This window comes from Scomber scombrus, chromosome 4, assembly GCF_963691925.1.
Source record: "Scomber scombrus chromosome 4, fScoSco1.1, whole genome shotgun sequence".
NCBI lineage: Eukaryota > Metazoa > Chordata > Actinopteri > Scombriformes > Scombridae > Scomber > Scomber scombrus.
Genome location: NC_084973.1, coordinates 1,822,160 through 1,842,808, shown reverse-complemented (window position 1 = coordinate 1,842,808; position 20,649 = coordinate 1,822,160). Strand labels below are relative to the sequence as shown.

At 41.0% G+C, this 20,649-nt stretch overlaps 2 protein-coding genes across 2 annotated transcripts in view; one reads left to right on the top strand and one right to left on the bottom strand.

Moving 5' to 3' along the window:
* Window positions 1-936: 936 nt before the first annotated feature.
* Window positions 937-14,706, bottom strand: ift81 (intraflagellar transport 81 homolog). The gene is made up of 18 exons (XM_062418288.1): window positions 14,314-14,706; window positions 14,044-14,147; window positions 13,758-13,938; window positions 13,545-13,634; window positions 13,036-13,101; window positions 12,603-12,713; window positions 11,846-11,930; window positions 11,120-11,283; window positions 10,920-11,015; window positions 9,633-9,776; window positions 5,539-5,688; window positions 4,655-4,783; window positions 3,691-3,780; window positions 2,702-2,788; window positions 2,502-2,573; window positions 2,185-2,270; window positions 1,864-1,909; window positions 937-1,641 (listed from the first exon to the last, which is right to left on the bottom strand). The coding sequence occupies exons 1-18, from the start codon at window positions 14,455-14,457 to the stop codon at window positions 1,459-1,461; spliced, it is 2,028 nt and encodes a 675-aa protein (XP_062274272.1). The 5' UTR covers window positions 14,458-14,706; the 3' UTR covers window positions 937-1,458.
* Window positions 14,707-15,739: 1,033 nt separating this feature from the next.
* The window catches only part of si:dkey-91m11.5 (PH_BCR_vertebrate and RhoGAP_Bcr domain-containing protein), a 31,646-nt gene continuing 26,736 nt past the window's right edge, over window positions 15,740-20,649 (top strand). The window contains exon 1 of the mRNA XM_062418286.1: window positions 15,740-17,974. Within this exon, the coding sequence (XP_062274270.1) occupies window positions 16,603-17,974 (1,372 nt within the window). The 5' untranslated portion in view covers window positions 15,740-16,602. The remainder of the gene's footprint in view (window positions 17,975-20,649) is intronic.

The following is a 20,649-nucleotide window of genomic DNA, read 5'->3' as shown; positions in this document are numbered from 1 at the left end:
TCCACATACAGAGCCCCCTTGTTCTTATTGTATTACTACCTCATTTACACTTGACTGGGGGCCCCTGTATGTAAATCGCAGGAATGTGCTCATGCTCAGTAACAGAACAGATACACTGAAGATTTACAGTCAGTAAATGGCAAAGTTAGACTATGCCCGATTAATCACCTACATCTACATAACTGTAAAGGCAGCCATACTGCTGTAGAGGTGTGAGGTCACAAGGTCAACTCTCCGCCCCCCCTTTGTCCTCCTCAGAGGGTTTTATTTCTCAGTAATTTTACAGAACTGGCCTTTATCATCTGTTAACACATCTTAATAAGACCGCAAGAAGCTCAAGGTGCTGTAACAGTAATAACATGTTGCACTACTGTTGGACATCAAGCAGCCTTTTAGAATGCACACATGATCCGTTTGGCACTAGAGGCACTAACATTGGCTGTCAACAGTAGATTAAAGTTACTGTGGGAGGGAGAGATCCTGAAGCACACATGAAGACATTTGTTGGGAACAGCATGTGGCACTTAAAGCATACTCAATGTGCGCAGAGGTGTGCAACAAGTTTGCTAAGCTGCTAAAAATGTCAGCAAATTTAGCGTAGTACTTAAGGGATTGATATTTGCTTTGCCCCACAAGTAGTTTCACGTTTATTTAGTTATATTTATTTAAGTTGGACATTTTCACAATTAAGTGGTTTCTTTTCTTGTAATTTAATGACTTAAAGCTAATGTAATACTGTAAAGCAAATATGTTACTTATCATGAAATTGTCAATCAAATATGTAAGTTGAACTTTATAAAGACACAAAATGATGGTTTGTATTGTAAGTCTCATTCAGATGTTAATAAAACATGAGTCAAAATGAATAGAACATACATTTAATAGAAATAGACAATTAATATATGCAACTATGTCTCTTAAATTTATTAAGTTTTATTGAAATAAGGATCTGTTGTAGAAAATAGTCAAAGTTGTTATATAAACTAGAAGAAAGTAGATTAATATAACTATTTCATGAGCACTGTCCACGACAACGGAGGTCCCAGTGAATTCCAAAATTGGCAAGAAACACAGTCCAAGGTCGTGGTCGTCGTTGCCAAAAATAGTTGACCGCGGCCACATCCCAAGTGCGCCACTCTGAACGCTGTTATCTTTGGACACTTTGATTGAAAGTGTTGAAGATGTGTCAAAAAGGAGTCTACAGTGGACCAGAGAGACTGAAAACCTTTGTTCTGCAAACCCCTCCTGGCACATGTGTTTCTTAAGATGAGCGTCTCAAGCGTGTCGTCACCAGATGTTACTGGTGTGCTCCTCACACAAGATAAATTGTCAAGTAAAGAATTTGAATGTAGTTTGGTGTTCAGTAACAGTTTAAATACAACAACTGCTACAGGAAGGTATAGAACATTAAGTTGAATCCTGTGTAAGTTGACCTGTGGTTGACCCTGTCTTCTCCTGTCACAGCACCAGCCTATCCTCTCCCCCCTCCTGGATGACCTGACCAATAGATGCCTGGCTCTGAGCTCTAACAAAGCACTGCTTCTTGCACTCCATCAGCTGCTCCAGGTCTCGCCACATCTTCATCTGCTCCATGTTGGCGCCGTGGCTCTCCCTCACAGTCTTCTGCTTCTCACGCAACTTCTGCAGCGTGCATAGAAACAGAGTGAACAGAGCAGAGCGTCTAAATTATTACCGCACCTTGTTTAACACCTTGTTTAAATATATTAAAGTAGCACGTAAAAGGCAACATTGTCCTTAACCTTCCTTCCCAGTGAGCCTCCTTATCCCACCCTGTATGTGCTCAGACTGTGTTCTTAACAAGTATTGACCTGTGACATCTGCTGGGGTCAGTGGTTTGCTCACCTTGCCAAGCAACTCCTGCTCTGAGATATTCTTCATGTACACCTCCCTACACACACACACAAAAAAAACCAGAACAGGTATAATTTAGACTCAGGCCATAGCAATTTCACATGATGAGCTCACCCAGTATTTTTAAATAAAGGAGTGGTGTATCAGCATATTCAGCATATCTCAATTTCACAAGGCGTGGCACCACGTTTCTGATAACTGCGAGTGGCAGCAGATTAACTGACTGTGTTGTAATAGGAGCTTCCTGGGGTGGGGGTGAAAAAAGGTTATTCATCATGCGAGCAGCTGGTTGGCCTGGCTCAGTGTGCTCACCTGATGGCCTTTTTCCTCTCTTGCGGATCAGAGGACACATAGGCCTTCATCTCTTCTGCCGCCCGCTGTATTTGCATCTCAATGATCTGCGGAGGACAGAGATGGAGGGTTTATTGTCATAGTGGGTGTTAAGGGGCAGGTCACTTGCAAAAAAGGCAGCTGCTGCTGCTGCTGCTGTTTTATACCCCCCTAAGGCACCCCGGAAGGCAGCGAGAGCCTGCTCAATTCTGGCTCGTAAAATAGTCATTATGAAAATAGCTTATGGCTAAAATGTTTTTTTTTCTTGCTTAAATTGACTTTCTTTACTATCTTCTTGCCTCTGACATGCAGTTGATGTGATGGTATCGGTTTTCCTCCTGTGCCGTCTCCTCTCTCAAAGCTTTCACCTCCTGTGAAAGAAAATGAGCAGATCATACACCACTTTGACGCAAGAATACGCTAAATAAACATGTCCAAAAGCATTTAAATTGCTGATCATGACTATATTCTATCTACTGCAGTATAATAACGACTATACCTGCTCCAACTTCGATCTGTTGCTCTCCAGACCGGCGGCACAGCTTTCATATTGTCCCTTCTTTTCATCATATTCCGGGCTTAGCTCCTGTTATGACAGGAAAGAAAAATGTCATTCACAGAAACACAAAGAAACCATGAATTAAACAGTATATGCTGCACGAGAATGAACAAAAACCTACAACACACAAAGTTCAACTGTTTTGTCATTCTCTCGACACTGTTTCACATCAAACACACACTGTAGCGTCACAGCTGGTATTGGAGCAGTTTAACTTACAATAGCCTCTGGTGTAGTCTATTTATGTCTTCCTGTTGCGGCTCTTCATTAGCAGACATTACCCAATAAGATGGGAGAGTGATTCTGGGAACATGTGTAGGAAAATGTAATCCTCCGCTTTAGCAAAGCGATGTGGGGGGGCTTTCCCATCATGTGTTTTATTTAGGGACTTTGTAAATTATTCTTAATGGACCCTGTCATGATAACACACAATGCAACTGGCCCAGAGGCACACAGTAATGGGCCGACCACCCCTTTGCCCTTAAATGTAGGACAGATTCATGATTATTTCCCGCAAGAAAAACCACAAAGCAAAGTCTCTGGGGAGAATCTTTGAGTGGGTTGAGAGCTGTATTTTGCAGCTTATATCATCCTATATACTATATGCATTACTGCATTTTGGAGTATGAATTTATTTCTTTTACATCAGTTTAGTGACGCAAACTATCAACCCAAGTCAGAAAGGTTATGAAAGCTCAGAGTTGAGAGATCACATTGTGCTCCAGTCGGTGTGAAAATTCAATATTAGTCTCTTGTCTGGAATCTATTCTTGGATTGGCTGTGCGAAAGGGACACAGTGATCCTCTGTCATATATTTTGAAGGTCTTTCATTTATATGTGGTCAGGTGGAAAATTCTCTTCAGACGCACTAATTGACACGGTTAGAGATCCTTTGAAAAAGAGGCGATGTAATGCGGCCCGAGGCTCACCTGACACTGCTGCCTCAGTGACCTCAGTTCTTTGATGATTGGAGCCAGAGCGGTCTTCTTCTCTGCAATCATGGAGTTTAATTTCATCACCTGTGAGAAAAGCAACAACACACAATACATTCAAACTGAAAAAAACAACAATAAAGCTACAAAGTAAATCTTTAATCAAAGTATTACATTTCCATCTCTGTGTCTTCTAAAGAATTGTGGAAATGGCACATTCATTTGTCATTTTTATTTTCACATTTAAAGTCTGCAGAAAAAGACCAACTGTGACTAATGATTTACTGAGATGATAAAGTTAGTAGGGTAGTATGAGGTAAATGTGATATTTTAGTGTTATAACACAACCTACCATACAGATTATATGACAGCATTCACAGATTTCAGCTTTCAGGCTCTGCAAATTATTTCTAAGTTCCAGTGTGACGGTCTAGTTTTAGGTTGGAGCCTGGATGTTTGACCGCATCACCGGGAGCGGGTATGCACTTCATCAAACGCACATGCTGCCAAACCAATCAACAGACTAACTACAGCTTGGAGCGTGGCCTAATCATCTTTTGCATCTGTTTCCCCTTTGGGAGTCACGACAGGTTGATTAATACATTAAGGTCGAAGCTGTGAGCAATGCTGGGATAACGATAAGCATTTACCTCGTATTTACCTATTACACATAACAATATAGGTTTATGCTGAAGGTCCATAAAGTTGTTTTCAATGACACTAAGTTTAGACCTCCTCCAGGTTGAAGTTGGGTGGAGCTATGCAGGATATTACATGAGGTCATTAAATAACCTCATGTAAAACCTCATCTAAAAGGAGGTCTTATTGGCTAAATAAAGTGAACACACCTGTGTACATGGAATAAAGTCTACTTCTTTAATCTGTCAATGGAGCAGCATTATAAAAATGCAGCTAATTGACATAGCAAAAGTACAGTGATATATAAATACGGCGTAGTCACCATTTCAGACATGTCATCCAGTGTGCGGCCCTTCTTCTCATCCAGCTCGCTTTTGATGGCGGACACCCTCTCCAGTTCCTCCTGAGTGTTGCTGTAGCCAGAGATGCCCTTCTCAGCTTCCACAGTTTGCTTTAAAGACATGATGGGACATAATTCATCCACACAAGAACTAATTCACCCCTGAAATCTGATAGTTATATACGTTTCCTCATCTAATAATGTTCTCGGTCCTCAGTGGGCCATCAACCACTTTACAATATGAGTGCATTCAAGAGATACTGCGAGAATCATTATCTTAGATATGTAGCTATGGTTACACGTGAAAGCTGTGACATGAAAACTCTGTAAAAGGATTGAATGTCTTTACAATGCAGGTAACACTATGGGGATGGCAGCAGCTTTCAGTGGCAGTGTGAGAAGCTACCCACTCATCACATCAGAGAGATCAGAAGGAAAACTTTCATTGCTTTAATAAATCACACTGAAGGATGCGGACAGAGGAGGAGCGGCAGATGTCAGATATCAGAAATAGCAGCTCAGCCTGTCCTGCGTCACACAGCCTGTCAGCGAGTCAGGTGCTAAACAGAGGTGTAAAGCCCCTTCCGGGAAGCTTCTACCGCTTGAATGGGGAGATCAAGTGAAAACAGCACAATTTGGGAGGCGGTGTGAGAGTAGGGAGGTGGAGGGGATAATGGGAACTATGTTAGGGAGGGGGGGTATTTAAGGTCCAGGTAGGAATATGGAAAACTAAAGGATGATAGTAGCATTCAGATGTGACCACATGAATGTTCCTTCCTTGCCTTGCATTTATCTTTCAAGGCTGTTTCTCTAATGTTTTTCATCAGCTTGTATAACATTCAAGTTGAAAAATTGGGAAGAGGTACCAGTCTCTCTTGGACAGTCTCATGCCTCTTCTTGAGAATGTCCTCGGTCCGTTGAAGAACTCCGTACTCAGCTTTCAGCTCAGCCATTTCCTGGCGTTTCTTCTTGTACACGGTTGCCTTGCTTCGCACTTTAGCCACCAGACGTTTCATCTGAGAGGAAGCGAGAGACAGAATTCAACATTACTTTTAAAATGTTAAAATACTAAACATTCAGATGTCCCGGTGCCTAAAGGTTAACATGCATACCGTAACATCAACATGTTACAGGGCATTGAAATGTAGAGATCTTTAAAGAGAAACTGAACAGACCATGAACATTTTGTGATGCTGGAATAATGTAAAGATGTACTCCAGGACCTCCTGAAATCACTGTTGAAATAGTTTATTGGCCGCTATATCCAAACCTTTCATGTCGCTGTGAAAGGATTCCTCCATAATACAATTCTAATATAAGAAATGGGAGGACAAGACTTAGTTTTGGATCTGGGGGGTCGGGGTAAGTGGGGTATGTATTGGGTAACTTTATCTGTATTTTTATTATATTTATTTAAATTTTGATTTGTTATTTATTCATTTTCCCTTTGAGTGAAATTTGTATTATTGCAAATATATGTATATTTTCTGTGTATATATCTGTATTGCAATCGATATTATTTTCAATAAAGTAAATATTTGATCACAAAAGTAAATAAATGGGAGGACAATCTTTTTTCTGTTTAAAATCTAACGTTCAGCTGAGACTTCAGCAGTCTGTAAGAGTCAAATCAAGTAATTTCCAAAGCTGCAGTCTCCTCAGTGTGAAATTCCCTCTTTATGTTTCCATGTACAGTGTTTCCTTATTGAGCTGCGGTGTAAAGACATTACATTTTTTTAATAAACAGTGTAACTTTGGAAGAAGATCTCCTGCTTGATTTGACCAACAGAGACTGCTGAGGTAGGATGGAGCCAGTCTGAATAGGAGGAACAATAACACATATGGGCTGCGAATATAAGAAAAAGTGAACCTATTCTTTCATCGTAGTACAGTAAAACCTAGGTTTGCGTGCCTGCCACAAGCAAGAACATTTTAAATTGATGACATGGTGTTGACCACAGCTGAGATACTAGGAAAGGCCACAGAGGAGACAATGGCTTGAGCCAGGAGAGAGAAGGGATTAGCGAACAGCAAAAAGGCCTGAGGGAGGGCCACGCCATGATCTGAAACGGTCACTCGATCATCCACATCGAGTGACCGTTCGCAACCATCTATGTACAGCGAACTGCTTCATGTGGCAGAATAACTGCTTTAAGTGGATGTTCAGTCTCTAACCACTGTGATTGACTGTCTGTCTATTGGGACACAATGAAACTCCTCCACAATGAAGAGCAGCTATAAATGAACATGGACACAGGAGAACAGCCCTAGAAATCAGTGTGCTTCACATCCTTTGGGGATCCGTGAAGCTTGATGTGTGTGTGTGTGTGTGATGGGTGGGTGGATGGATATGAGTGTGTGTGTGTGTGTGTGTGTGTGTGTACACTTATTCTTTGTGAATTCTGAGGCATCAAGGACAGACGTGGCTGGGAGAGGAATTAGCACAGCGGAATAATAATAATAAGAATGCACCATGTGTCCCTAAAACAACTGCTGTTAAACTGGCCGGCAGCTCAGTCATAACACGCTTAACACACACATTCCTACCAACACACATCTGCATGCAAATCAATAGAAACAGAAACAGCGCAGGAGATACTCAGAATAACTACACACAAGATGTACAGTAGCAGAGTGTGTGCTATAAAATCTGAAAAAAATCAGTGATGGGGTCTTGACTAAAGTAAGACTAAATTTAACCAGTATGATGGCACTGGGTGGCGAAAGTGGTCTCATGTTACCGGCCAGCCAATGACGAGCAGATGCAGTCATCCCTCTCAGAGAGACCCTGCAGTTGGTGGGAGGCATGTGATGACACATAACCAGCAGAATGGAAAATACCTCTGATAAAGTGATCATCTCCACCGTGGCTGATGGCCCGAAACTACGGAGGAGTCTGATAAGCTGCGTTCGACAAAACATTTTCCATTAACTTCATTCATGTATAGACTGAAGGGCCCTCTTTGTTCCTACAAACAGCTCCCTCTCATCCTTTCAGACTTAAGGGCATGTTGATCTCCATTTACTGTAACACAGTGGTGGAACTATTGTAGGATATTTTTACATGTGTTTTTAAAATTACAACCACACTTTTTTTAACGTCCCCTAATATATATTCCTGTCACAGAAAAGATTTTGACTTCTCCGCTGCATTACTCTGAAGATTGCTTTCTTTTTCGCTTCCTGGGGAGAATAAACACACTGAAGGTCATTTTTCCACTAATATTTCACTTCTTCTGTCATTTGCCAGAATCAGTGAAGGTATTAGTTTGTTTCTGCTGCAAATACATATTTCCCTCTTTCAGTTTTCTTCCATGTAGTAACCAGTGTTTGGGAGTAACTAGTTACATGTAACTGCATTAATTTAATTACAAAATAAATGTAAGTGTAATCTGTTACAGTTACTGAGAAACAAATGACGAAAATGTTGATGACTACAAAGGAGGTTACATCTGAAGTCAGACCTGTAAGATTTTACTCAGGAGGGTTTTTTCCTCATTATTTAATATTTAACATTTAACATGTTACTGAATACATATATTGCTGTTTTGAATTCTTTGAAATCAATATTGTTTTATATTTTATAAATAAATCATGACATGGGCTTAAATGGTGTCACAGTACCAATTAAGCTCATGTCAGACTTTTGACTTTTTTCATTAAATATTTTTATTTTATATTCCAAAATCTACATGAACTAATGAATACATTTTCAAATGAGAGATAAATGTTGCTTTATAAGAAATGATCTCTCTTATAAATCATGTCAGTATCCATGAAAAACAGCTGAACTTATATTTTGGTGCTTAATGGGAACACTTACCCTAACAAAAAATAGAAAAGTCATCAAATGTAATAAGTTACATTACTTTGATTAAGTAATTGACATAGTTACATTACTTATTATATTTTAAATAGGGTTATATTAATGTCTCAAAGTTATGTGGCAGTAGTGTTTGATGCTTAAATGCTGCATTTAGCATCTTAAACGTTTGTGATAGAGATTTGCATATTTCCTTATCTCCCACACAGGCAGGTCAGAGGAGTCAGAGTCAGCACATCACACGTGCACCATGCACAGGGACTGACAGCAGCCCTGCACTGCACAGGAGAGAGCGGGGAGAAAGCTGTTGCAATTTCAGACATGCCGTGATTCTTTTGCCTTGAGAGCAAGCCCAGCTCTAACCTCAAGTGCGTCAAACACCAGGCTATAAAAATTCCCGTCCAACACAGTGCATTATGGTCACGGTGCAACCCCCATCTGCCAACGTCCCTCTGCTGATACTGAACTGCTTATAGTCGGCTCTATCTGTGAGCTTGATGTATGCACAGGCAAAAAAGGAGGTGATTGCTCAAGGCTCTCTGAATTAACAGCAGCAATATTGTTGAGTTTCAGCCTCCCTGTCAATAGTTCAGTCCTATTCATCTACATGATAACTCAGAGTGGACCGTTCCATGTGTATGAAAGGGGGGGGGGGGACAGCACGTCCTCGTCACGGGATAAAAATAAAGACAAAAGATTTTATGCCCCGAGTCTGTTTAGTATGTTCAGCTGACTTGAATTAGGAGATTGATTATACTAAAGATTAGGGAAAGGCCACGTTTCAGGCACTTTGTTCAGTACAGTTCCTTGTTCTGGATATTCTCTGCTGGCTTCTATTTATGGCTCTGCATGGGAATGTGGGGGAGAGCAGGGAAAAGGGATAAAAGTTAGACAGTGAGCCCGCCTGTGTTTGGATAAGAACAGAAATAGCCTTTTGTATTTTTCTGCGGTTTTGAAAATCTACTAGTGTGCATATAAAGTTTCAGTAGGTGATGTTAGCAGTCCTCCTCAGACACAAAGAGGAGAATTACACAGACAAATGTTTCTTATCTTGACTGCTGGCGATAAAATCCAAAACCAGCCAATGTACAGTACATGATATTTAGTGATTGTTAGAAGCCCATCCCAACAGTGTACCGCATCTTCATGGTTGACCCCTTCTCCATCTGCTCCTCTCTGGTCGATCCTGTGCTTCAGCTCCCGCTCTGCTACTGACAGCCCCTCCCTTGCTTCCTGAAGCTGCTGTGCCTTTCCCTCCTTCTTATGAATGATGATGGAAGCCTGCAAGAATCACATTACATTGGAAATATGAATATGATATAAGAATTGCTGCTGAGTGACATGAGTGCAGGTGTAATGTTCCCTGTGTTGGTTTGGTGTGTTAGCAGGCAGGTAAACATTCACTCATTAGCACTAAACACTCAAGTACAGCTAAGGTCGATCATAAGTCATTAGTTTTGCAGGTAATGCGGTCATAAACCAAAGTATTGTACCAATGATAGCACAAGATGAAGTCAGGAGGTCAAAGTTATTACAATTCATCCTCTGAGGGCTATGAATGTGTGCACCAAATGTCACACCCATCCGTCCGATAGTCATTGGGATATTTCCATAAATAGTTCCATTTTCAATAGTCGAAAGTCAACCTCATGGTGGTGCTAGAGTAAAGATAAGAGGATCACCAACGTCACTAGAATACATCGTCTGGGAACCATGAATGTGTGCCAACTTTTGTGCAAATTCATCAAGTAGACATTGAGATGTCACAGCATACATGGTGACTTTGACCTGCTGGTGGCGCAAGAGAAAAAGTCATAGACCATCAAAGTTCAATTAGAATGTATCCTCTGGGGACCATGAATATCTGTGTGGCGGCACTAGTGGAGATTCAGGGGTTCACCAAAGTCAGTAGGATTCAGCCTCAGGGGACCATGAATGTTTTTAATATAAGTTAATTGCAATCAGTCAGATAGTTGTTGAGATATTTCAGTCTGGACCAACTAGGTGAACTGATCAACAGACATTATCTCTAGGACACATGCCAGCTGGGTAGCATGGCTAAAAAACAGAAAACAGTCTTTGGTGTAAATAAAAACTGAGATATAGTTCAAAAAGATTATTACCATGTTATGATTTATGTATATACTAAAACTGTTCATAGGGTATACTTCCTAAACATTAAAACTTTCAGTTTCACAAAGATAAGCCTCTGTTATCTTTTGTTAAAGCAACAAAACAAATGAATAACTAATCCAATACATCAAGGCGCTGAGCTTCTCTAACATAAATTACCCTACAGGGGAACCTTTGCAAGACGCCTCATCCTTATCATCACATCAGTCAGCATCCATACAGCCCGGTGCACACGAGACAAAAGAGACTAAATAGATGAAAGGCATCAAAGAAAGTCAATGGAGTTGACACCTGTTGCCTGTAAAGAGTCAGCTTGTCATCCATGGGATCGTTTCTCATCATCTTCTTCTCAATCAGCTGGTTTATCTGAGAATCGACTTCTTTGATCTGTAAAAGAGGAAATTACAGAAACTCTCAGAAACTGACACATCAGAATTTTTGCAGTGTTAGTTAAATACATGCAGACTTCACAACCGCATCCTGGTCCTGACCTTGTCCTCCAGTTCCTGGAGATCAGCCTGGCCCATTGCAGGCTCTGATGCCACCTTCTGTAGGTACTGCACCGTTTGCCTCATGCCCTCCAGCTCTTTGGGAAGTTTCTCAGAGACCATATAAGAGTTGATCTTGATCTCCTCTTCCAGTCTCTTCATTAAGCCTGAAAAAGACAGAGCACTTTTAATTAAGCTTAACGTTGTTGAAAGCCCATCAGGTTCTGATTACTTGAGTCAAGCTGAATATTACTAATATATGCAAAGCTACTGAAAATATGAAAAAAAAAACACAACGCAATTATCTTGTGGTAAAAAATACTGATATTAAAATAGTCTTTAATTAATTCCATTGTTGAAAGGTAATTACTTCTTCTGAACAGAGTACTTGTCATTATTGTTGGATTAGTACTCAAAGCCCTTTTTTTTAAAAAGGTATTTGTGATAAGTGAGTGTAATTGCGCGGATCCACCTCAGTCTGCATTGCTACATTGATCGTTTTAGAAACCACAAATGTGTAAATCTCTTTGGCTAAAGATGAGAACAAAAGGAGACAATTTAAACATCAGATAAGCTCCATTATAGCACTTCAAAGATCAGCATAATTAGAGAGTCTCAACTGATGAATGCCTATTAACGGAGGGACCCTCTAACGCTCTGCTGTGTCCTTGAACTTCCATCCAGCTGTGTCCTGGGGAGGCAACGCCAGGACAGGATGTGGGTACTCACTTTCTGGATTAGCATCTGCTGCTGCCTGTCGCATATCATTCAACTGCTGCTGAGATCTCTGTAGTCTCTGCTCTGCCTGGAACAGCTGAACAAGTGCAAATGGTTATTAATACAGGTAAGCTGGGAAAATGCATTCATATTTAGCTTGTCATACATTATCAATTGATCTTTCCATTGTTTTTTCCAATTAATACATTCATTTGGGCTATAAAACATCATAAAATGGTGAGAGATGTCCAGCATGTTGTCCCAGAGCTCAAAGTGGCATCTTCAAATTGCTTTTTTTTGTCCCAAAGGCAAGAAAACCAGCAAATTCTCACAAGTTAGAAGCTGGAAATAGTGATTTTGTAATATTTGGGCTTTAAAAATGAGTAATTGTTGGAATAGTATTTGAACTCAATTCAACATGTCTCAGTAGAAGTATTTCAAAGCTGTTTACTCACCACCATTATTTTAATGTCTGGAACATTACATAACACAAAAGCTGCAATTTTTCAGGCTGTTGCAAAATATTTCAATAGTGATAACAAACTTCTCTGTTGTTTATGGTTATATCAAACAAAGTGGAAAGATGTTTAAAAGGTTTTGAGCATGATGATAAGACTATAAATTCATAAATGAAAAAAACCCCAGCTGAGATACAACATGATACTTTTGTCTTTTCAGTCCTCCAAAGCCCAGCAGACAGTATGTTGTTTTACTGGTTTATGATGTCTCTGTAAGTGAAGAAGCTGCCAACACTTAAACAATACTTTACTTGATTCTTCTGCTCTTGCTTCTGGTGAGCCAGTGCCTCCTCTCTCTCCTTCTCCACTCGCAGCTGCCTGGCCTGTTCCAGCATCCGTGGATGGTTGGACACTGTCTCCACCTAGTGGATGGACAAGTTCATGATGAGGATGATGATGACGTCTGATGGCAGGCTGTCACATGCTCAGCAGAAATAACCGCACACATCTCTGACGGGGTTAGGTTTCACCTTTTGGCAGGGCCTATATGTAAAACCCATTAAACTGACACCTCATTACTTCACAGGCTTATTAAGACAACCCTACAGCCTGTCAGATCCCTGTCAGGCCTGTTAGGGAAGCTTTTAATACATGTCTGAGGTCATATTTTCATTCCTCGGTGGATCCTAAAGCCTTCCAAGCATTACAAGAGCGAAAGGGGCCTCTTGGGGCAGCCTGACTTACCCTCTTCTTCAACCTCTCCACACGTTTGATTAGTTGGTTCTTCTCCTCCTCCATTGCACTAATGTCCTGTTATCAAAGAAAAGAACGATTTTTTAAGTACTGAGCCAACTAAAATAAGAAAAGGTGGGTTATTTTATTATTTACAAATCATGGAAAAATTAAGATTATAACTGCTGTCAATTAGGGCTGCAACTATTTTCATTATTGATGAATCTGTCAGAAATATACTAATATCACAATGTGCACTATATTATCATAGAAAACACAGATAGCAAATAATGCAAATTTGAGAAGCTGAAACTAGCATTTCTGGTATGTTTGCTTTAAAACGACTTAATGAATGAATCAATTATCCAACAATGAATTATTTTTCTGACAATCAACTAATTATTATTTGAGTAATCATTTCACCTCTGATGTCAATGCTGACAGTGTTATAATGAGAAAGCTTAGTCTAGATAACTCTTACTAAATAGTGATTGTAAAAGGTTATTGACTGTTGTGTTTACCCTCCTGATTTCTGCTGTGGAGAAGCCTGAAGTCCTCAGCTGCTCACACTCCTTGTGATACGTCTTAAATCCTTCCACCAGCTCTTCATACTGCGGATGAACAACATTAATTCAACCTCCCTTTTGGCTTTTAGTTTATTAGCACTTTCAATAATGAGTAAATGACATAGTGATGGTATGTGTGATATACAGTATACAGTATAATATACAAACCTGGTGATAGGTGTCGTTGATGACATCATCCTGCAGGAACTCTGCAGGCACCTCAAGTTTAACTAGAAAGCGAGCCAAATAAGCCCTCTTCTTCAACTCAGAGACCCTCTGTAGCAGCCAGTGGAGGATAGGGTGGATCACCGGCTTGCTGCCAATCACCAGGCCCTGTCTGAAGCTGCTCCTGTATGAGGTAAGAGGAGACAGCACATAATGATTAAAAAAAATAGCCCTCAGAATAGAAATACAGTGCTTCACTATATGAATCTCATTGACCACAGAAACTTACACATCAGATTGGTTGCCAGGGGGTTTGTATTTCAGCATCCCCAGCAGAGCACACATCCTCTTCACGGTCTGTTCAGGCATCTCCTCACGGATATCTAAAGCTTGCTGAAAACAAGCAGAGCAGTGGGATGTAAAGTGCTGCAGCATAGACACTTAACACAGCAATGCATTCATGAATGTCACACACAGACAATAACTCCACATAATAAATACAACACAGTTCAAAACCGTACTAAGTCTGTAGTTACAGTAGTTGAAGCTAGTCGCCCACCTTTGGGTCTATTTCAGCCAGAACATCATTTAAAGTCTGCAGCAGCTGCATCGGCTCCAGAGAGTCAAACGTGATGAGGTTGAAGTTTTTCCTGAATGGGTCTTTGTTAAATTGCTCAACGATGAACTTCAGCTGCTCACTCATCTTGTACAATCTGAAGCTTGCTTATTGTAACGGGTCCTCTTCTTTGCTAGCTTAGCCAGCTAACTTTTTAATTATTAGCTCCCCGTTATCGAGTAAATAGCCAACTTAACTAGCATGTAAAGGCGCCCTCTAAAGACTCCACCACTGGCCTTGTTGCTCACTGTGTAAAACAACTATTTACAAACGATAAAGACACGTTTCCAATATATTGGTTAGTTCGCCTTGTTATCTCTGCAGCTAGCTGGTACTGTCAACAACTGCCCCGTGGAAACCATAGAAACTGTGACGGCGTCGCGGGTTGGTTGCTAACCGGAAGTAGCTTTGACAAGACTGTTCAAGAGAGGTTTGTTGCGCTAAATCTGCGCAAGTTGCATTTTCGCATTACATCGACCAACACCGATGAAGCAGCGTGCACCAATGTTTAAATACATTTTTAAAAAGCGGAATAAAATAAATGCCATTGAGCTGCTTTTACTGATTCAATAGCACAGATTCGATATAACATTCAATATAATATTCAATATAATAAAAACAATTAAGAAAAACAAAACAAATATATATATATTAAGGTTATTATGGCTAAAGGCCAAACATGTAGCCTAACTGTAAATAACCCAAATGAAGTGACATTTATAAGCTATCCGTAAATGCAAGGCAAACAATTTTAGTTTAGTTTATTTAAAATAACAAAATAAAAAATATATAGGCAGACACAAAATAATAGCCATTCAATGTACGAAAGGGTGTAGGATAAAGAAATGAATTTTTCTAGTCCAACCCCATTTTTTTTTCTTTCCACTTTTTAAAGCTCTAATAATTAAATCAAGCCATCAAACAAGAACAATCAAACAACACAACTCAAAATATCTGTTCCAAATCATATTATTGCATTTTTGTTGAGCCTTTCTTTATCTGCCGAAAGTGTTATTTTTAAAGATCTGTTTAAACTTACTCAGTGTTCTACATGTTTTCATTTCTCCAGTAGGCCTACAGTTGTTCCACAGATTAACCCCTTAACAATGAAACGAATGTCTTATTATTATATAATATAATAATTATAGCCTATATATAACCAGTACCTTAATTTTGAAACACTGCATTTAGCTGCGTACAAAGCCTTGTAAAGTCACTGTTACATTTTGTCCAGCAGATGCAGCCCGCTGTACATGAACGCACCGCTGTGTCAGTGTGAACTATTGAACCGTCAGATGGCGATCTTCTCATACTGCACAGCTGCAAGTTGCAACACAACACAATGGACTTCGGTAGGATTTAACAGACTTTACAGAGCAATACTGAAAGGCAAGTATGCTGCGTCAGACAGATACTTGTTAAACTGTAAGGTGGGACAGTAAACAGATTAGCTGTTTACTCATAGGGATATAAAAAAAAAAACTAACCAACAGGATTGTTTTGAAAGTCGGGATCTCGCTTTTCTTCATCCACCTGAACCACAAAAGCCTCAATACAACACTTTCCTCCAAGAAACCTTCGTGTTCACCACGCCGTTGGACGTTTTCTGCCTTAGAAGTGTCAGTTTATCTTCTCTATCAAACCATATGTTTACTTCTATATCTCCATGTATCATTACCTCGTGATCATTTATGCGTATTAGATTTTTTCTCTTATTGTGTTACATACTCTATCTGGAAATCTGCTCTGATTGGAAACGTTATTTTTGATGAAATCCTCATCATTTTTTGAAGGATTTTTAAATGTGATCCTAAATCACATCCATGTAGCCCCTCCTCCTCCTCCTCCTCTTCACTGCTGTTGACGACGAGCCAAAGGAGCTGCGAGTCAGTCTGACACCAAACACAGAGGAAGCCAGAGGATCTCCAGAGAATAGGAGAGAGCGAGAGCAGGGATCAAGTGCAACAGCTAGGATAACCTCATATTTCTCGGACTCTTCCAAAAGGAGTAAAAAGAGAAAGTGGAGATTGCATCTGCAGGATTTTATGCCTGTGTTTGTGAGTAAAGACTGTGAACTAAACAGGTTTTCTTTCTTATAAAGTGGATCCTTCCTTAATCTGCAGACCACTTTTCCTTTACTTTCTATAACACTATGGAAGCTTTAAGTTATAGACAGTTAAGTTCAGTTCATGCTTTAGAAATGTATTGTGTTGTTAGTTGATTGAATAGTGTATGTCAGTGATAACAATGGTTGAACCCGTTGGGTTTGTAGAGGCGTGGAGAGCACAGTTCCCTGAGTCTGATCCCCCTTGCATGGAGCTGAACTCTATGGGGGACATTGAACAAGAACTGGACAAATGCAAGTCTTCAATCAGACACTTGGAGAAGGAAGTAAACAAGGAGCGCTTTCGGATGATCTACCTGCAGACTCTGCTTGCAAAGGAGAGGAAGTCTTACGACGGGCAGCGATGGGGATTTAAAAGGATGCCCCAGATGAGTGATGGAGACCTGCCTGGTGGACCGGACAGCCACAGGTCCCACACGGATGAGGTGTCGGCGGAGGAGCAGCAGAGGGTGCCCAGCAAGCCTGAGAGGTGTAAACCACATTCAGAGACGGAAGTGGATGGTGCGTCCCCAGCCAAACAGATGGGCGGGGTGTCACCAGTCCGTCCGGATTCAGAGATTCCTGACATCCCACTGGGCACAGGTTCAGTGGCAGCGCTGAGGTCCAACTTTGAGCGCATCAGGAGAGCCAACTCTCACACAGCTGGTGATGGCAAAGGGTTGTCAGTGACGGGCGGTCAGGAGAAACCCTTCTATGTAAACATGGAGTACCATTTCGAGCGAGGGCTGGTCAGAGTCAACGACAGGGAGGTCTCAGACAAGATCAGCACCCTTGGCTCTCAGGCCATGCAGATGGAGCGTAAGAGGTCCTTACACTCCTTGCCGGGGAACCTGTCAGCCGCCACGGGGGACATAAACAAGGCTGTTCAGAGAGGGAGGTCCACTGAGGGAAACTACAACTACAATGGTTCATATGACGAAGCGGAGGTCAGCCCACACTTCCTGAAAGACAGCATGATCCGTTCCGCTGGGGGGAAGCCTGAGAGACATTCAGTGGAGTGCCAGCCTTACACCAGTGTGTATGTTGGGGGGATTATGGCTGAGGGGGACACTCGAGTCATCCACATTAGGGACCACAGCATTGAGGAGGATGCTCACCTCACTTGGCCGAGGCGTTCCTACTCTCCCGGCAGCTTTGATGACGTTGGAGGAGGCTACACGCCGGACTGCAGCTCCAACGAGAACTTAACATCAAGCGAGGAAGACTTCTCCTCTGGACAGTCCAGCCATGTGTCTCCTAGTCCCACCACCTATCAGATGTACAGGGAGAAGAGCCGCTCACCTTCACAGCACTCTCAGCAGTCTTTTGAGAGCAGCAGTCCTCCCACACCTCTGTCTCAGAAGCGTCTGAAGCAGCAGGTGATGGTATCCGAGGCCTCCATCATTGGAGTCCGTAAAACAGGCCAGATCTGGCCCAGTGACGGGGACTCCACCACGTCCAGCAGGACCTCTCACCACAGCAGTGTTCAAGGAGATCTGGGTAGGTCTGCATGGCATGCCACATAACACAGATGTTCATCAACTCTTTTTCATGTGAAAGATTAAAAAGAGTTTTGATGGGCAGAGATATGAAGATAAAGCAGTAAAAAGCACATTAAAGACCCTCTCTAATCACTGTCTAAAAGATGTCTGAGCTTGCCCTGGCTGGCTTTGATCCAAAATAAGGCACTGATGTGTAAAATGCACCTTCAATCTCTTTAATGAAGCTCTAAATGTTGACCCGATAAACTAAATCCATCCTAAAGTGTTTTCTGGAGCAGGATTATTAAGCACTTTACTCTTTAAGACATGTTTTATTGTCATTTTATTGGGTTTTAACTAGTTTAAGTGACGTTGTTATAAAAAAAAGAGGCCTGGTTTGATCAAATGTATCTTCTGGTCACATTAATGAGAATGATTTCCTCTCCTCGCAGCCTGTTAAGGAACTTTAACTCTATCCTGTTAAGTATGATTATCCTGGCACAGCGTGAATCATAAAATACACGTTCCAAACAGGTTTTTGCCAGGTTGGGGCCTGTAAAAAAAAAAAAAAGCTTCCTTCAAGAGGGTTAAACTGACGTGATGCACTTTTCAAACACTGATTCTTAACAGTAACCCAGTGGTTTTTTACAGCTCCTTTTCAGCAGTGTTTTTCTTTACCCTTTGTGAGCAGGCCTGCCCTACTCTTTTTCACCCCCTTCTGCTCTTTGCACTCTCACAGAGATGCTCCGACTGAGACAGTGGCTGCCCCCAGGCTTCCCAGTCACTCGGCCCTGTCCACCCTGAGTGTTTTCGTGTCAGGACGCATCAGTGTTGTTGTCCTTGGTGCTGAGTAATTAACTTAAAGGGGTTTGTCTAGCGTGATAAATTTAGGGAGGCTCTTTGTTACGGAAAAAAGCCCCGTTAACTACCTCAAAAAAGAAGATCGAGGGGCTTAAAGTGTGTCACGCAGCTTCCAATGAAAACGCCAGCCGTCAGTGTTTCCTGTTGTTATGTGTGAACACAATAGGGGAATCACTCACTGTGAAAGAGTATTGACATGTTAACAATAAAACAATGTTAAGTGGGATAAGGAGAGTGGTCGAGGCAACTTTGTAATGCCAAGGACAGAAGGGAGAAGCGGGAGCGAGTTTCTATGCAAGAACGTTCGTCAAAGCGGACGACACACGAGGACATGTATTGTTTCCATTTCGTAACGCGGAAGAGTTGAAGCCAAATGTTCAGCAAAGAGGGATTGGGATACAGAGGCTGTATTAGGATTGGAGTGGGGAAATTGTCTGCTTCTACTCCCCCCCCCCAAAAAAAGAAAAAGTGTTATCCACTGTATGGGTCAGATTAAGCAGATGTGCAGAATAGTGTGTTGTTATATAAGGTGATCCAGTCGAAAGCTCCTTGACACAAAGCATGTGACAAACAAGCAGATATTCTGTGATATAATCAGCGTGAAGTGTAAGCTAGCACGTTGCTCGGATGACTGAAATGTCCAAAATCCATTCGATCTGGGTCCGTGTCATTCCACTGTGCCATTTGTCACTCAGTACAGCAGACACACTGTCAGAATGTTTCTGGTCAAGGTTTTTTTTTTTAACGCTCAAATTGATTGCTTTTAGTCATAGTGCATCAGAAACGATGCATACGAATGACTTTTGCAACGTGCTACAGGAAAAAAAAAAAGAAAGGAAATCCCCACTTTCACTTGTGTGATGGCCCTGTATTTCAAAGTCATGCCCCCAGTCTGTAATGCAGGTTTCTGTTAATAAATCCTTTATAAATTTGTAGACTCTAAGCCTAAAACATCACTATGACATCATGCAAGGGGGATTACTCTCAGTAAGACATGCTAATGCAAGGTCCACTTACTAGCTTTTTCTAGAGCTTCCAGCCACATCTCAGTAGTTTGCTCAGTTGACATGGAGATGACGACTGTGAAGGTTTTGTATTGGTCAAATGACTATTTCCAAACGTGAAGAATGAACTTTCACACTCATTACACAGCTGTTTTCACAGGCTGAGTAGTAGTTCCAGCGACTAGTAAACAGACCTTGCGTAAAAATCAATGTTCCCCTCTATTTATTTACGTATCTGTTTTATTTGTAAAGGGCCATTTACAGTGTTAAACATACATGTATGTGTATGTCTCATTTTCTTCAGCAGATCACAAATAAAACACATGCAGTAAGAGAACAGTACAAAGTAAAGACAGACAGGACACATAATATAAAGTTACACAAACCCACAACTACACATGATAAATGTAAGCTTGACAAGATTATTTGCATACATGAGATAAAATGTAGAGTCAGCGGTTAGCTTTTAACAGACTTTTTAAAATTTGCTTTTAAAGTACTGATAGAGCTGCTGGCCTTCATTTCAACAGGTAGGATTTCACTGAATTGTGACTTTCACAGAGAACGCTGACTGTCCGAATGGTACACAACAATCTCTAACAGAGGATATTATTAAGATTTTATAGAGGATGGATAACACAGACTAGCACATGCTTGCCCTTTCAAGTCAAAAGTTGAACTCATAAGCAATAAAACACACCCTTGCTCAATTCAGCACACTCAGAACTTAAATTGTGCCAGCCATAGCCTACTTGGTATGGTATGACCAGTTTAGTATTAGTTAATGTTAGCAAACTTTAGATATATATTGCTTTGAAACTGCTGTACT

Coding starts and splice junctions, on each gene's coding strand:
- ift81 (XM_062418288.1), bottom strand. CDS start 14,457: ATGAGTGAGCAGCTGAAGTTCATCGTTGAGCAATTTAACAAAGACCCA. Junction 13,635..13,757: donor TCAACGACACCTATCACCAG/GTTTGTATATTA, acceptor GTTCATCCGCAG/TATGAAGAGCTGGTGGAAGG. Junction 5,689..9,632: donor GGGTCAACCATGAAGATGCG/GTACACTGTTGG, acceptor GCTTCCTCTCAG/ATGAAACGTCTGGTGGCTAA.